This window comes from Thamnophis sirtalis, unplaced genomic scaffold (assembly GCF_051295495.1).
Source record: "Thamnophis sirtalis isolate CommonGarterSnake01/CBP01778 unplaced genomic scaffold, rThaSir2_p1.2 scaffold_15, whole genome shotgun sequence".
Classification (NCBI taxonomy): domain Eukaryota; kingdom Metazoa; phylum Chordata; class Lepidosauria; order Squamata; family Natricidae; genus Thamnophis; species Thamnophis sirtalis.
In genome coordinates this window covers 5,358,103-5,376,331 of record NW_028261395.1, presented here as the reverse complement: position 1 = coordinate 5,376,331, position 18,229 = coordinate 5,358,103, and the positions used below count along the sequence as shown (strand labels likewise).

At 42.7% G+C, this 18,229-nt stretch overlaps 1 protein-coding gene across 1 annotated transcript in view; it reads right to left on the bottom strand.

Moving 5' to 3' along the window:
- The window catches only part of ATAD1 (ATPase family AAA domain containing 1), a 33,086-nt gene that overhangs the window by 5,694 nt on the left and 9,163 nt on the right, over positions 1–18,229 (bottom strand). Inside the window, exons 4-10 of the mRNA XM_087702564.1 lie at positions 16,313–16,411; positions 13,292–13,412; positions 11,920–12,120; positions 9,748–9,854; positions 7,815–7,904; positions 3,732–3,782; positions 1,047–1,180 (exon numbers count right to left, since the gene is read on the bottom strand). Of these exons, the coding sequence (XP_087558690.1) occupies positions 1,047–1,180; positions 3,732–3,782; positions 7,815–7,904; positions 9,748–9,854; positions 11,920–12,120; positions 13,292–13,412; positions 16,313–16,411 (803 nt within the window). The remainder of the gene's footprint in view (positions 1–1,046; positions 1,181–3,731; positions 3,783–7,814; positions 7,905–9,747; positions 9,855–11,919; positions 12,121–13,291; positions 13,413–16,312; positions 16,412–18,229) is intronic.

Genomic DNA, 18,229 nt, shown 5'->3' with positions numbered 1-18,229 from the left:
CCTGCTTCAAATTCCAACCAGCCCATCCCAAATGTTGAGTCCGAAACAAGTTGTTCTCGCGTTCAAACAATGAAAGTTGGAAGCATTTTGACCACTTCAGAATTGTTTCGAGGTGTTTCGCAGTAATTTAAACCAGATACTCGCACTCTCGGGGCCCCAAGTAACAGACCCAAAGCAATCAAAACCCCGAGGCCTAGAATTGCCTCAAAGTATGAATTTATTAGGAATGTCATATTGGCACAGCTGGTGAAAACTCGACTCTGGAGGACCAGAGGTTTCCCCCACTCAAATCAAAACCCCAAATTCTTGCCCCCAGGTCACACGTCCATCACATGGCCCAATCAGGTCACAGTCCCAACTCCAGCTGGCTCTCGTCCATGCCCCTCCAACACCTGGTAGAGTATCCTTGGCTCCCATGGAAAAGAATGTTATTTTGGCTACACATCCGCCCCAGCTATCTTATCTCCCCCCCACCGCTCATGTTTCTACAGCTCCAAGAGGCCTTGCTGCGGCAGCTATGAAAATGGCTTCAGGGCTGACAGGCACATTTGAAATTCTCTGCAATGTGGCGTTCATGTAATTCTCACTTCTTCAGATGCATACAAATTAGTCATGAATTAAGAGCACATCCATCTTGCTACACAAAGTAAGAAAACATGAAGGAATAGCAGTTAGCAACAGCAATTAGACTTATATACCGCTTCATAGGGCTTTCAGCCCTCTCTAAGCGGTTTACAGAGTCAGCATATTGCCCCCACAGTCTGGGTCCTCATTTCACCCACCTCGGAAGGATGGAAGGCTGAGTCAACCCTGAGCCGGTGAGATTTGAACCGCCGAACTGCAGATAACAGTCAGCTGAAGTGGCCTGCAGTACTGCACCCTAACCACTGCGCCACCTCGGCTCTTCAATCCCTTCCTGATTCTTGCAAACAGTTTACCCACTCTTTAGGCTAGGAGAATCCATTTCCGTAAACAACCCCCCCCCCATCCCCAAGCAAAATTGGCTTCTAGGTATCAAGCCTTTCTGGGGCATTAAACAGAAGTACCTGTCTTCATATGCAGTATTTACATATTCCCTGACACACAGGAGCGCAGCATCGCGACACATTTCCTTCAAGTCACTTCCTGAAAACCCATCAGTTTCTTTGGCCACTTCAAGGAGATCCACACGCCTGTCCACCTGTCAGCGAAGAAAAAAAACAGCGCCCCCCAAGGGCCATGGAATGAACTCATAAACAACAAGGAATAGCTCAGACTGAAATAGAATCAAAGAATTTGTCATATTCAATTTTGTTTTAAAAACAAATTACTTATTAAGGACTTTGGTTTATCAGACTCTTATTTATGGAAAATCAAGAGACCGCCTCCTGCCGATTACCTCCCATAGACCGATCAGATCTCACAGGCTAGGTCTCCTCCGGATTCCATCCGCCAGCCAATGTCGGCTGACGACGCCCCGGGGGAGAGCCTTCTCTGTTGCAGCTCCAGCCCTCTGGAATGACCTCCCCGTGGAGATCCGGACCCTTACTGCCCTCCCGGCCTTCCGCAAAGCCACTAAGTCCTGGCTGCTCCAGCAGGCCGGGGGGCTTGTGAAATATCCAGCCCCAGGGTAAATGTGAATGTTGTGTATTTTAAAGTGTTGTTTTGTTTATTTATCCCCTTCCCTTGTTTATTGTAAGCCGCCCGGAGTCCTTCGGGAGTGGGCGGCATACAAGACCAATAAACTCAACTCAACTCAACAAGAACCAGAATGGCTATATTAATTAGGAAATCTCCATATATTATACCTGAACATGACATTTTGGTTATTGATTGGCACCTTGTGATTTTGGAAATTATTAATAGCGATTTAGTGAAATGGCTCTGATAAATTGTTATGTCCTAACTGGATTGGATGTTTTGCATAATTGTTCTGGAAGCCATTTTCATTTACAAGAGCTTCTACATGCAGTCCTTGCTTAATGATTTGGTTGCTTAGCAATTGTTTGAAGATATGATGGAGTCCCGTCCAAAAGCTATTTAGAACCCAGTTCCAGAGTTCCAATGGCTCTACGACCATTCCATGCACATGGCCATATTTCGGACACTTGGCAACCAGCTCACCTTTACAATTGTTGAGCACATTAGCACTTGTGATCTTGTAGCAATAGCAGTTAGACTTATATACCGCTTGATAGGGCTTTCAGCCCTCTCTAAGCGGTTTACAGAGTCAGCATATTGCCCCCAACAACAATCCGGGTCCTCATTTCACCCACCTCGGAAGGATGGAAGGCTGAGTCAACCCTGAGCCGGTGAGATTTGAACCGCCGAACTGCAGTCAGCTGAAGTAGCCTGCAGTGCTGCATTTAACCACTGCGCCACCTCGGCTGGACTGCAGGACACTGCAACTGGTTGCAAGGGCTAGCAACTGGGGTTGGTACAATGGCCATCATAGTGAATGCAAGTCTCAAGTTTCTTTTTCCCAAGTTGTAACTTCGAGCCATCATTAAATGAACAGTTGTAAGTTGGGAACTATCTGTGTTTTTTTTTCATGTTGTTAGCTACTTGTTTGAGTAGACAACTATATAAAATGCATGTGAATACATACATAAATTCATGGCAGCAGGTAGCAGAAACTGAAGCAAAGTTAGCAATAGCAATAGCAGTTAGACTTATATACCGCTTCATAGGGCTTTCAGCCCTCTCTAAGCGGTTTACAGAGTCAGCATATTGCCCCCAACAACAATCCGGGTCCTCATTTTACCCACCTCGGAAGGATGGAAGGCTGAGTCAACCTTGAGCCGGTGAGATTTGAACCGCCGAACCGCCACCTCGGCTATGCAATTGTAATCTGGACACTTGGCAGCTGGTTCTCGCTTAGCACTAGTTGCAGCACCCCACAATCATGTGATTATTGCAACTTGTGATCTTTCCTGCCAGCTTCCCCAGAAAGTCACTGGAGAAACCAGCAGGGAAGGTTGCAAGTTGCTGGGAGGGTCTCCCGTCCTCTCCTCCAACCCCTTGCACCACACCGGCTTCATGCACCCTCCCTATGCCTTGCCATGCCTCCCCTGCCACTTACATACCCCCAGGTGGATGGATTCAGTTACAGTGGTGATGAGTGCATTGTTGGAACACTTGAAAGACAAAGCTAGGGGTAGATTATCGGGGGTGGGGGGAGGAATCTATAGCAATAGCAATAGCAGTTAGACTTATATACCGCTTCATGGGGCTTTCAGCCCTCTCTAAGCGGTTTACAGAGTCATCAAATTGCCCCCACAGTCTGGGTCCTCATTTCACCCACCTCGGAAGGATGGAAGGCTGAGTCAACCCTGAGCCGGTGAGATTAGAACCGCCGAACTGCAGATAACAGTCAGCTGAAGTGGCCTGCAGTACTGCACCCTAACCACTGCGCCACCTCGGCTCTTGCTACAATATGCAGATAATATGAAAGGTCAACTGATATGGGGACCAACCATATGGTGAATATTATGGACGCACAATAAATTGGAACAAATTAACATTTTACCAATAGGAATACGATTTCTAAAGATATATGACTATTGAGCAAAATTTTGTTACAATCCATGTTTGGGGAAAGTCTACGAGCCAAAAATTTTATCTTTTAAGTGAGTCATTTACAGTGGATTAAAACCTCCCTGATAGAAGAGCTTGCAGAAAGTATTTGTCTACACCGTTTTAGGAATACAAAATAATTTACTTTATAGTGCAAAAAAAAACGACCAACTTACATTTTCATTTTTCAAAATAAGTTTCAGGATTGCTTCCCTCTGTTTTAGTGACTTTAAATTAAAAGAAAGAAAATGTGTTATTAATACAAAACAGGAATCATGACCCAACCATTTTAAAGTGATAATCTTACAACATTTATGATGCCTTTAAGCTATTCTGCTATAGATTCCTTGTTGTACCATTGGATCTCCCAGAGAAGGCAGGGATGAGGGAAGGCAGTTTCCATCATCAATGTACTTGAGAGACCGCCTACTGCCAATCACCTCCACTCGACCTATTAGATCCCATAGATTAGGCCTCCTCCGAGTCCCATCTGCCGGTCAATGTCGACTGGCAACCACGCGGAGGAGAGCCTTCTCGGTGGCAGCTCCGACCCTATGGAACGATCTCCCCGTGGAGATTCGTACCCTCACCACCCTCCAGACCTTCCGCACAGCCCTCAAAATCTGGCTATCCCGTCAGGCCTGGGACTAAAGACTGTAACCCACCCGAATGGTATGAATGTTGTGTTTTTTAATGACGTACTGTCCTATGTGTTAAATGTTTGTTCCCCCCCCCTTTTCGAGTTGTAAGCCGCCCTGAGTCCCCCCAGGGAAAAGGGCGGCATATAAATAAACTTCTCAATCTCAATCTCAAATGCCAAGTGCTTCTCAAACCAATGTCCTCATTCTCCTGCCTCAATAGCACCCAGGTTCTTTATTCTCTCCTCTTTGCTTCTGGAAGAAGCACTCGCGAGAGAATAAATCCTTTGATAAGAGGGATTAATGGAAGATAGTTGAAAGTTATTTAAGAGGGAATGGGACAACTTGCCATAGTCAACTTGCGACAGGAGAACTCGCCATGGCTAACTCATTGTGGGACAACTTGCTGTGGACAATTTAACAATTCTATTTAAATATTTAAAATAAGTAAAGATTATTTTAATTTTTGCCATTCCCATTTCATTCTGTCCCTCCTTTTGCATCCTTCCTTTAATGCTTCTATTTCGGTTCCACCACAAAACCGCGTTCGACTAAACCGCGCTCGACGAAACCGCGTAGCTGACGTCAACAGGGCGACAACAGCGCGGAGACAGAAGCACGCTGTAAACGCTAAACCTAAAATTAACCCCTAACCCTAAACCTAACCCCCCTAAACCTAACCCTAAACATAACCCTTAACCTAACCCTAAACCTAATCCTAACCCTAAACCTAACCCTAAACCTAACCCTTAACCTAACCCTAATCCTAACCCTTAACCTAACCCTAATCCTAACCCTTAACCTAACCCTTAACCTAACCCTAAACCTAACCCTAATCCTAACCCTTAACCTAACCCTTAACCTAACCCTAAACCTAACCCTAATCCTAACCCTTAACCTAACCCTAAACCTAACCCTAACCCTAATCCTAACCCTAAACCTAACCCTAACCCCTAACCTAACCCTAAAGCTAACCCTAAACCTAACCCTTACCTTAAGTTGAATCGGCTTGCTTTCAAAGCGCTATTTAAAGCGCCCTTCTTTCTCCGCGCTCGCTGTTGTCGCCCTGTTGATGACGTCAGCGACGCGGTTTAATCGGGCGCGGCTTAGTCGAGCGCGGTTTTGTCGTGCCACGTCTATTTCACCATTTTTTTGATATTAGTCTAACTCTTGTCCTGCCGTGAGATGACCATGGCAAGTTGTCTTGAAAGGAGTTGGCCGTGGCAAGTTGGCTGTGTGGCATAATCAGCCATGGTGAATTGTCATAGGCTCATTTGGGGGAGGTCAGTCAGAAATTAAGCCTGGAGCAGCAAGAAAAAAACATATCCAAACCACAGCGGTGTTTGAATATGTTTTTTTTCTTGCTGCTAATTCCTCAGCACACACACACAGTCTTTCCAGAACTTCATTCAACACAGATACAAAAGGCAAATTAAATACCAATCAAAAAGGCAGAATAAACAGCAAGATACCACCAATTTTAACACAGGTTATAAAGAACAGGAAACTGAATAAAAAGCTGAAACTTATGCCAAGGCCAGTTGGATTTTGGATGAGCAAGAAACTGATTTAAGTCAAGAGGTAAGTATAGCTGCTCTTAAATAATGTTGTTTCCCCTGCTAAATTAACATGGAAGATTTATTTTAAAAAATCCTTTCTTATTTGTGTGCCATGTCCCCCCCTCCCCAATTTCCTAGAGAAAACAGGTATGGCAACTTTCTGATTTCTCTTTGTCCCATCCTCTAAAATAGGGCTCCTCCAACCCTTAGTTTGTGGGCCACTTCCAGCACGCAGCCTGTTGGGAACTCAGCCGCGAAAGCCGAAGGCAAGCACGTGAAGTTTCATTTGCACCTACCGTATATACTCAAGTATAAGCCGAGTTTTTCAGCCCACTTTTTGGGCTGAAAAAAGCCGCCTCGGCTTATACTCGAGTCAGTGAAAAATTTGCCCGAAATGGAGGAGAAAAAGGGGCGGGGCCATGCCGCTGGGTGACGCTCGTGAATGGCCCGGCGCCCCTGTGAGTTTCCCCTCCCTCTGTGTCAGTTTGCCGCGCAGCGCGCACCGCACCATCCCCCCTCCTCACGTTCTAATGTAATGCAGGGCTGTCTTACGATTCCCCTTCCTCCCCCTCCTGCCGCTCTGCAACGATGTCCCACCTCCTCCTTGTTATGGCAAGCAGCCACATAGCGATGTCCCACCTCCTCTGGTACAGTGATCCAATGATAGGAATCACTGTGCCGTGTGTCATAGGAGGCGGGACATCGCTCCCGCGGCTGCACGGGACATCATCATCACAGCGGGACATCAGCATCATGAGGTGAGTGAAGTATTTCATTGAATACACCGCTAGTTTACTGTTTTTCTTTGAAATAAATATTCAAAAACATTATTGGTATCTATTTTTATTTTTGAAATTTACCGGTAGCTGCTGCATTTCCCACCCTAGGCTTATACTCGAGTCAATAACTTTTCCAGTTTTTTGTGGTAAAATTAGGTACCTCGGCTTATATTCGGGCCGGCCTATACTCGAGTATATACGGGTATGTGGGATCTAGGTTGAACATGTGAAACCATCGCTGCCCCCTTCTCCCGCCGCTGCCGGTCCATGGAGCCATAAAGTTTGGGGACTGCTGCTCTAAAAGGTTTTTGAAAAGCGCATGGAAGTTACAACCCAAGCAAAACTCCATAGGTGTGACAGTAACTCCTATCTCAAACTTAAGTTATCAGGTCCAATCTTCGCGGCATAATAATTAAGTCTCCGAGGAAAATATAATTTGTTGTCCTGGTTTTAAAGCCCTACGTAGCTCAGAAGCAGGTTATTGCTCTCTTCCCTGTGAAATTAACAAGGAACCGTGACCCGTCAAAACCGCGGTCCACAAAAGCGCGCTCGACGAAAGCGCGCATTTGACGTCATCACAGCGCGACGGAAAAAATTAAAAATTGAAATAAAAATAAAATTAAAGCAAGCAGATTCACATAAAGGTAAGGGTTAGGTTTAGGGTTAGGGTTAGGTTAAGGTTAGGTTTAGAGCTTTAGGGTTACGTTTAGCGTTAGGTTAAGGGTTAGCGTTAGGTTTAGCGTTAGGTTAAGGGTTAGGTTTAGGGTTAGATTTAGGGTTAGGTTAAGGGTTAGGTTTAGGGTTAGGTTTGGGGGGGTTAGGGTAAGGTTTTCGCTTCATTTTTACATTTATCGATCACAGCGCAATGTTTTCGCCGCCCTGTGATGACGTCACATACGCGCTTTCGTCGAGCGCGATTTTGTCGTCCGCGGTTTTGTGGTGGAACCACAAGGAACAACCTATCTCATATCACCTTAGGGAAATATTTGATGGCACAGAAATAGGAAGGGAAACATTCTAAGCAGACTGCCCAAATTTTGGGTATGTCACCTTCAAGTAATTGTGTTTCTTCTCTCCGCTAACTAGCATTTCATAATATGTAGCTTGTGTTATTTTGCTTGTTGTTTTTCTTTGTGATAAACTACCTTGGAACCCTAGTATGAGGTAGTGTTAAGATACTAGGCTAGAGACAAGGAGACCACGAGTTTTAGTCTTGCCTTAGGCACCCAAAAGTTCTGAGCCTTAGGAAGAAGGCTGTGTCGAGCCCATTTTAGTCAACTTACAGGCTGATTGACATGAAACCTTGTAGGCATTCTTCTCATAATGGCCGTGTCAAGATCCTGGGGGCGATTGGTAGCTCCCATCACTATCACCTAAATGTAATGTAGGACAAGGAAGAGTTATTCTTGATGAAATACATGAATATTGACATGCCATGTCTCACAAACAATTGGCCCTATTTTGTTGAAGAATGCTTTTCCCATTAATATTATCAGGACATAATTTATCTGAATAAACCTGATGTTTATCTAGACCAGTGTTTCTCAACCTTGGTGACTTTAAGCCCTGTGGACTTCAACTCCCAGAATCCCCCAGCCAGCTATGCTGGCTGGGGGATTCTGGGAGTTGAAGTCCACAGGGCTTAAAGTCACCAAGGTTGAGAAACACTGGTCTAGACAATCCCACGTTTAATTACAAAATGGAGTTTATAAATGCCGATTCCAAAGTACACGATTACAACTGCATCTAAAATATGTTGAAAGTTAGTAATTTGCTACTGTCTGCATATGGGAAACAAAACACATTTAAGAAACTGTTGATCAATTGTACATAGCTCTAGATTTTTACCCCCAAATTCATTTGATAGCGACAGAAATGGAACTTTTATCCATCCTGAATTTGACTAAAGCTGATTTGAGCATCGTCAAACAAACCATTATAATCAATTATTAGATTTAAAGAGTTTTAGACATACAAAAGCAGTTCCAAATCCAGGGATTGTCTAGATAAACATCAGATTTATTCAGATAATCCTTTTGCTTAATATTAATATTCAGAATGTCACTATTATTTTAAAATTATCCTACCATTTCTTAAACCAAGGGAATTCAAAATCACACACAGAAATGTAGGTTAACTTGTTCATTCATGAAAAAGAGAATGTTCTTATTCTATTTTTTAAAAGATTTTTCAAGTGGTTTTTTTTTCACCATCCTTTTTTTTAATGCTGTACAGTATGTAGCAAGACAATGTACAAAATAAATAGGAGAAATATTTGGACTATAGAATAAAATGCATCTTGTTTGAAGTTGTTCAGAAAGGTTATTTAATAATATTGTTCTACGTGCTATTTAAGAGTATGTACATATGGTGGCATCACTTAGAAGAGAAACTCCCCAACTGAAAAAGGAAAGTAGCTAAATTACTCTTTAGTGCACCTCCATTTCTCATGAAATGATTAGAGATAAAGAAACAGGGTTCTCAAATGTATGGATTCACTTTTACGCAGGTAGTGACATTTAAGGCTTCCTATCACTAGATTAGATTGGGTGGAATTTTTTTTAAAAAAAAGTAGTTTGCAATTCAACCGCCTTCTCTTTGAAAAGCTGGCTGGATGTCTTTTACCTCATTTCACTCTGACTCTCAGCCAATCACACCGTTTTGTGGTTAGAAAATAACCATGCCACGTTGCTTAACCGGAGAAGCTACTGAGATATCGATCTCAACTGAATCAGGTAGGTTTTACCAGAATGAGACAAGATTTTCTTCTGGGCACAACTCATCCAAGCAAGAATACGAAACTAAAAATATCAAGTAAGGCAGCAGATGCACTCTTAGCCTGGAAAAAAGTTTCAAATTCCTGTTACACAGTATAGTGTAGGCTTATAATGTTGGACTGGCATCTGGGAGACCAGCTTCTAGCTCTTAGCCATGGGTGACTTTGGAGAATATGGTCTCTCAGCATAATCTCATAGGGTGGTTCTTGTGGAAAAAGTTTAAAGGAAGAAGTACTATGTAGAATACACTGATCTCCTGAAGGAAAGAAAAATAATAAATGAACAAACCATCTTTTCGCGCTTCCATTTCTCAAGCTGACATGTTTTATATGCCACGGTGCTTGCTCATAAATGCCTATAACAGATCATCTAAGCAATGAAAAGTACATTTTATAAGCATTGCGTGACTGTTTCAAAACAAACAATAATTGCTACTCACTTGGCAATTAAAATCAGTGTCTAGACCATCCCAGAGACTCATGAATTGGGCTTTCATCATAGCTGTGGCCTCATGATCAGAACTTGAACGGCTTCGTAGAAAAGAATCTGAATTTAAAAAAAAACAAAACCAGGATTTGAGTATATTTCTAGAGTATGAAGCTATATGTAATGAATTAATCGAGGCACATCAGTGGTGGGTTGCAGGCGGTACGCCCCGGTACGGGAGTACTGGAGCCTGCCCGGAGCACCAGATACCGTTCTGGTACGGTGCTCCGGAAGGCCCACCCACCTGCCTGAGCTCCTTGCCGGTCTTTTAAGTCAATTTGTACAAGCGGTGGCCTGGGCCGTGTGTGTGGGCCGTGTGTGTGTACTGGCTCGCTGCTCATGCAAGATGCGTGCTTGTGAACCAGCCCGCCACTCACGCAGCCCAGCTGCTCCCCCCCGTCAGACTGCCAAGCCGCAACGGTTGGGGACCGCTGCTTTATACTAACTGTAATGAGGTGAGAAAGAAACTATTTTTTGCCATAGGATTTGGCTTGTTCCAGTGATATGTCTTTCCAGCTAAGTATTACATTACCGGGATTTAAGCAATAAGTGTCATGTCTAATTTTACATATATCTGAGTTAAGAACTAAATGTGTCTTTGGTAAATGTAGAGTCAGTGTTGTGCAATGGTTAAGGTGCTGGCTTAGAAACCAGAAGACTGTGAATTTTAGTCCCATCTGTAGGTGTGAAAACTGACCATGACCCATCAAAACTGCGCTCGACTAAGCCGCGCCCGATTAAACCGCGTCGCTGACGTCATCAACAGGGCGACAACAGCCAGCGCGGAGAAAGAAGGGCGCTTTAAATAGCGCTTTGAAAGCAAGCCGATTCAACTTAAGGTAAGGGTTAGGTTTAGGGTTAGCTTTAGGGTTAGGTTAAGGGTTAGGGTTAGGTTAAGGGTTAGGATTAGGTTAAGGGTTAGGATTAAGTTTAGGGTTAGGTTAAGGGTTAGGATTAGGTTTAGGGTTAGGTTAAGGGTTAGGTTTAGGGTTAGGTTAAGGGTTAGGTTTAGGATTAGGTTTAGGGGTTAATTTTAGGTTTAGGGTTTACAGCGTGCTTCTGTCTCCGCGCTGTTGTCGCCCTGTTGATGACGTCAGCGACGCGGTTTAGTCGGACGCAGTTTAGTCGAGCGCGGTTTTGTGGTGGAACCAAAACTGACAGGGTGGCTGGGCCAGATTCTTTCAGCCCAACCCACCGCACACAGCTTTTGCGATAGGAAATAGGAGGGAATATTATGTAAGTTCACTGCCCTGAGGTATTTATAAAAATAATAAAAGACGGGATAAAAACCAATGTTATCTTATTTAAAAAAATCCATATAGTATCTAAGACAAGATTTTGAATTTCATACTGGATATATGCTCTGCTGATGGGATGAAAAAAAATGATGCTGCTCTATCCATTACATGAATCCAAATAGACAAAGGAAAGGCCTTTATTTTTCTTTAAATATTAAATATACATATAACATTATAGCAATATAACACTACTGTTTCAAATTAAACAGCAGCTTCCTTTAAAAAACAAAACAAAAAGATTCTATAAGGTTCAAGATTCAAGGTTCATTTTATTTATATGCCGCCCTATTCCCAGCGGGACTCAGGGTGGCACACAAACCCAAAGGAGGGGAAGGGAAACACAGGAACTACAACAAAAAGTACAGGGCATTTAAAACAACCAACAGCCACACGATTCGAGAGGGGAAGGGAACTCATCGACCCCAGGCTTGCCGACACAGCCAGGTTTTAACGGCTTTTCGAAAGGCCTGGAGAGAGGTGAGGGTACGAATCTCTGCGGGGAGCTTGTTCCAAAGGGCCGGAGCCGCCACAGAGAAGGCCCTCCCCCGGGTAGTAGCCAGATGACATTGGCCGGTAGACGGAACCCGGAGGAGGCCTAATTTGTGTGATCTAATGGGTCTTTGGGAGGTAATTGGCAGCAGGCGGTCTCTCAAGTACCCGGGTCCAATACCATGAAGGGCTTTATAAGTGACGAAAAACTGTTGTTTTGCTACTGATAATACTAAATATTATTAATCTCATGTAACCCAAACTAATGGAGAAGACCATGAAGCTTTTTAAAAAATGTGAACGTAATGTGTTCAAAAATGTAGAAAATTCCACTTTACCTATTTCATCAATAAAGATGATGGAGGGTTGGAGCTTTACAGCAAGAGAGAACACAGCCGCTGCCAGCTTCTGGGATTCACCATACCATTTGTCTGTCAACGTTGAGGGCTGAAGATTAATAAACCGACAGCCGGCTTCCTTTGCTGTAGCTTTGGCAATCAAGGTTTTACCACAGCCGGGAGGGCCGTACAGCAGCACTCCTGAAATCCAAAACGTACTGTTAATAAATGTATTGCCATTCTTACATAGGAAAAACGTTATCTGCACGCCGCGGTTAATAAAGCTCCTTGCAAAAGTCTCTCCATCAGCACTATTGTTTATAAGCTTCTCTCATATGCCATAAAATCCTGACATTTATCTGCCCATTAATTTATTACAACGAGCACAAACTCGGAGGGACAGAAACAAGCTATATAGGCACAAAAATACTCAGGTGGTGAAAATATTATGATTCTGAATTTTAAGCTAGGCAGAGCCTTAATAGGCTTTCTTCCTATCTATTAAAAGACATACAGGATGCACAAAGGGGTTCCACCACAAAATCGCGGAGGACAAAATCGCGCTCGACGAAAGCGCGCATTTGACGTCATCACAGCGCGACGAAAACATCGCGCTGTGATCGAAAAATGTAAAAATAAAGCTAAAACCTTCCCCTAACCCCCCCAAACCTAACCCTAAACCTAACTCTAAACCTAACCCTTAACCTAACCCTAAATCTAACCCTAAACCTAACCGTTAACGTAACGCTAAACCTAACGCTAACCCTTAACCTAACGCTAAACCTAACGCTAACGCTCTAAACCTAACCTAACCCTTAACCTAACCCTAACCCTTACCTTTATGTGAATCGGCTTGCTTTAATTTTAATTTTATTTCAATTTTTAATTTTTTTCGTCACGCTGTGATGACGTCACATGCGCGCTTTCGTCGAGCGCGATTTTGTCCTCCGCGCTTTTGACGGGTCACGGCACAAAGGAGCTTATTTACCCAAATTAAATATTTTATTCACGCTGACATTATTTTAAGGTTCTGCACTGTCAGTTACTACTTATTTTACATTGCTGCCCTTTAAGCCATCCTATCAATTTCATTCTAAATTGAAGAGTGAGATACTAAGCAATATTACAAAATGACATAAATGTATATATATTTAACTGGAACGACATGATTTGGAAGAAAATCTCTTACTTTTCCCACTTCTGAATTAATCTTCCATGAAAATAGTTTATTATAAATGGGGAGAAGTTCAAGTGATCTTTCTAAGTTTGTTTGTAAAACTGGGGTTTTTTTTTTATACAACTTGATCTTTTGTCCTTGAGAAATTCTATTATGGTTTTCTAAAAACATTACCTTGGACTTCTTCACATTTACCTTTGGGTGGCTGTAGAAGTCTTGAGTTTTGAAACAGATGTTTTTTTCTGATTGGCAAAATGACTGTGTCCTTCAGATCTGTAATAACCTCATCTAAGCCTGCAATATCGTTCCATGTTACCTAAGGCAAAAATATAAAAAAAATTACTGAGCTGGCATCAGTGAAACAGCTATATTCTCAAATTAGGGATAAAGATAAAAGTTATATTGACTCTTAAAGCCATTTGTATATTAATCATGCATCTCATCAAACAAGAAAAATAAAACAAAATATATTGCAGAAGTTGTGACTTTACTCTCTTGATGCTGGCTAAGGTAGATTAGTGTTGCGAGGATTTGAATGCATTTATATAATATATCATGTGATTGTTTTTGCTCTTTTTTTACTGATTCTGAAAAAATATGATGTTGGCCTTAATAGCAGTAGACTTATATACCGCTTCATAGGCCTTTCAGGCCTCTCTAAGCGGTTTACAGAGAGTCAGCATATTGCCCCCAACAATCTGGGTCCTCATTTTACCCACCTCGGAAGGATGGAAGGCTGAGTCAACCCTGAGCCAGTGAGATTTGAACCGCTGACCTGCTGATCTAGCAGTAGCCTGCAGTGCTGCATTTAACCACTGCGCCACCTTGGCTCTTAAGCAGTATGTCAGGAGAGCACTAATAAATAACTCTTCTTACTAGTATAAATGTATTATTAATAATAAACAACCTAATAGCAGTTAGCAATAGCAGTTATATAACAGTTATATACCGCTTCATAGGGCTTTCAGCCCTCTCTAAGCGGTTTACAGAGTCAGCATATCGCCCCATTTCACCCACCTTGGAAGGATGGAAGGCTGAGTCAACCTTGAGCCGGTGAGATTTGAACCGTTGAACTGCAGATAACAGTCAGCTGAAGTGGCCTGCAGTACTACACTCTACCCACTGCGCCACCTCGGTACTGCACCCTAACCACTGCGCCAACCTAGTTTTAATATCCAACCTGCTCTTTTACTATCGACAAGTATTATAGTCATAGAAGTTAAGACTCTTAAGATATTTGAAACTATAGCTACAATACATCCAAGAATGTGAAATTCTTTATATGTAACATTATTTAGCGTATGAGAACATGACAGAAGAAAACATACATACATACAAACACACACACATACAATCCATGTAATTATAAGTAAAACTACTATTGGGGGGTGGGGGTATGGCAGTGGCTTCATAATTGGATGTCCAATTCAGCTATCCAGGCGATGTTCGTCTCTGGCTTTGCATCGTGGAGATCTTTTAGGGAAGCAGAGAACGCACATCGTGGGCAGAATTGCACAATATGTTTTATAATCTGCACATCAGCACCACAACTGCAACAAGGGGAATCTTTCCACTTCCACTGATACGGGGCAGAGGGCACTTCCTCCAGGATCACAACTAATTCTACTCAATTTTGACCAGACAAAGCGAGGCAGGTCGAAATCAGATGGTTTGGTAGAGGAATCACTAATGGTCAGGCCATTAAAAGGTACCTTGGACCACTCCTCTCTCCAGGAATTCTTGGGGTTAAATTGAGTAGATGTTAATAAGTAAACAGCTGTTTTCCAATGTAGCCTAGAGGATTTCAATCTTTGAGATAACTAATCGCAACAACGTAAGTATTTTTTCCAAGAAAAACATCATACCGATATTGTCAGTGTGCTAATTTTTAGGTACCTGAGTACTTGGTGCTGGTTCCACCACAAATGCGCGAACGACAAAAGCGCGCCTGACTAAACCGCGGTGACAAAACTGCGCCGACGAATGAGCGCTGAAGCGCGCAGACAACAGCGCGCCGACCGAAGCGCGCTGTAACCCTAACCCTAAACCAAACCCTAAACCTAACCCTAAACCTTACCTTAACTTAAATCGCGCTTCTGTCGGCGCGCTTTTGTCGGCGTGCTGTTGTTGGCACGGTTTTGACATCGCGGTTTTAGCGCCGCGGTTTTGACGTTCGCGCATTTGTCGGGTCACGCTTGGTGCTTACACCCAATGCTTGAAATACTCTTATTTGAGCATGATATAGGTACAACATACCATGAATTAACCTACGAGCAAGATGAAATTACCGTAATTCAGTCTTTAAGAGTACAAAGAGAACGCTAAATACAATTTTGAAGCATGGGGTTTCATGTAAAACTGCATACATTCACTGAAGGAAAGTAAAACTCTTGATACAATGTTAAAATAACCTAGTACACAAAAAATGTCCATGAACATGTGTGTTAGCCAATGATCAGTTCTGATATTTAATGAACGTAAAAATTGTCATTACAGAATTTTGTTCCCTTCTTCCACACTATCCCCAAAAATCAATGCTGTTTCAATTTAGCTGCACATGCATACCATTTTATGCTCCAATATCTGAAAATAGCCACTATGTATTCATTCTATCAAATAATATTTAGTTTCTGAAGTGTGTGTGATTGCTAGTATTATTACTCGTGGCACGACATAACCGCGAACGTCAAAAGCGCGCCGACAAAAGCGCGGCGCTAAAACCGCGATGTCAAAAGCGCGCCGACAACAGCGCGCAGACAACAGCGCGCCAACAGAAGCGCAATTTAAGTTAAGGTAAGGTTTAGGGTTAGGTTTAGGGTTATGTTACAGCGCGCTTCTGTCGGCACGCTGTTGTCGGCGCGCTTCAGCGCTCATTCGTCTCCGTGGTTTTGACGGCGCGGTTTTGTCACCGCGGTTTAGTCACACGCGCTTTTGTCGTACGCGCATTTGTGGTGGAACCTTATTACTAACTTATTAAAACAGTCTATATTGGGAGAATGAGAAAAAAGAAATGGGTCCTAGGATTTTGCACCTATATAAGTATATTACTTGTAATAAAAGTTGACACACGTATCTGTCCCACAATGTCCATCTACTCCCAAAATTAAGAAAATTCAATTAAAATACAGTTCCACTATGAGCACGTGTGCATCCATGTGAACATTTTTGCCCCAAGACATAACATTTTTACATATGAAAAAGACGAAGAACACTTACGTGCATACTAAGAGGATCCACCAGATGTGCAGCAATGCTCATCTCATATTCAGAAAGCTTCACATTTTTCACACCTATTTGCTTCATCAACTTTTCTGCCTGTTATAAAAAAGCCAGCATTCAGCAGTATGACCTCATTAGATCTTTTCAGATAATGTCAGCAAGGTTGCTATTAAGGAATGCGAAGGTTCTGTTAATCGTGAATTAGGAATTTGAAAAAATAATGCCCCCGTTTTCATTTGTTTGACTGTACCATCTGTTTGCTGAAAACAAAGCCAGCTTGTTGTTTAATAATAATACTTTGACGTGTCTGTCCAGGATAATCAAAGGTTATTCAAATGTATTTTAATCTTTGTCTTAATACCTTTTGACTAGAGCAATGTTCCATTTGAGCATAGCAATAGCAGTTAGACGTATATACCGCTTCACAGTGCTTTACAGCCCTCTCTAAGCGGTTTACAGAATCAGCATATTGCACCTCAACAATCTGGGTCCTCATTTTACTGACCTCAGAAGGATGGAAGGCCAAGTCAACCCTGTGTCGGTGAGAATCAAACCGTTGGCAGTTAGCAGAATTATCCTGCAATACTGCATTCTAGCCACTGCGCCACCACAGCTCTTGCGGTCATAAACATTACGGGTGGTCATAAACATTACAGGTAGTCATTAGATTGCACCCATCCATTCGTTCAGACTGTTCAAACGTATGACGGTGCTGAATGCGGGGCACTTACAACTGGTCCTCTTAAGTTCTGCACATTGAAGCAAGATGCAGTCACGTAATTGTGATTTTATATGTCTTTCTACAGCCAAAGTCAATAGGGAAACCAAGGATTGTAATGTAAATTCTTCACGTTACGATGTTAATGGGGACTGTCATTGCTAAGCGACACAGCCATGTGACATCTTGTATTAGGAGCCGAGGTGGCGCAGTGGTTAGGGTGCAGTACTGCAGGCCACTTCAGCTGACTGTTATCTGCAGTTCAGCGGTTCTAGTCTCACCGGCTCAAGGTTGACTCAGCCTTCCATCCTTCCGAGGTGGGTGAAATGAGGACCCAGATTGTGGGGGCAAGTTGCTGACTCTGTAAACCGCTTAGAGAGGGCTGAAAGCCCTATGAAGCGGTATATAAGTCTAGCTGCTATTGCTTGTATGCCTTTTAAACAGCATTTTAGAAACTCTTTCAAAATATGTAGACAACTTTCAGAATGATATATTCATCACCGGGGGGAAGAGAAAACAATTCTCTTAGCCCCGACCCTTTGGAACGAACTCCCCGTGGAGATTCGTACCCTCACCACCGTCCAGGCCTTCCGCACAGCCTTGAAGAACTGGCTAGCCCGTCAGGCCTGGGGACAAGGATAGTGCCCCTCCCGAATGATGAATGTATGTTGCTTATTGTTTTTATTATATGTGTCTATGTTACTGTTTGCACTTCCCCCTCCCTGATTTTATGTGAGCCGCCCTGAGTCCCCTCAGGGAAAAGGGCGGCCTACAAATGTCAATAAAATCAAAATCAAATCAAAAAAATCTCTAGCTATAAAGATCTGGGATGAAAAAACAAAGAACATTTCCACACAAGCAACATTCTGTAAGAGGGCTTTGTAAAACAATAGCTTATAGTGAGTGTCCCTTAATTTCATATATCCAGAAAAAAGCTAATGCAGGGAAAGAGTCTTTCAAGAGCCCTATCTCAATATAACAAGATTATTTCTCTGCACGGGCTAAAGGGAACTCTTTCTTATTTTCTTGTTAATGGAGAGCACACATACAGCTGAAAACAATAGCTTGACTCCCATTATTTTAGAACTATTACCATAATTACGAACAAAAGATGGTGTCAGCTTTAAAGCATAATTTTACACGGGCTACTCACAAGTCGGTACCACCGAGTTCAATAACGTTTCTCTATTTCATGA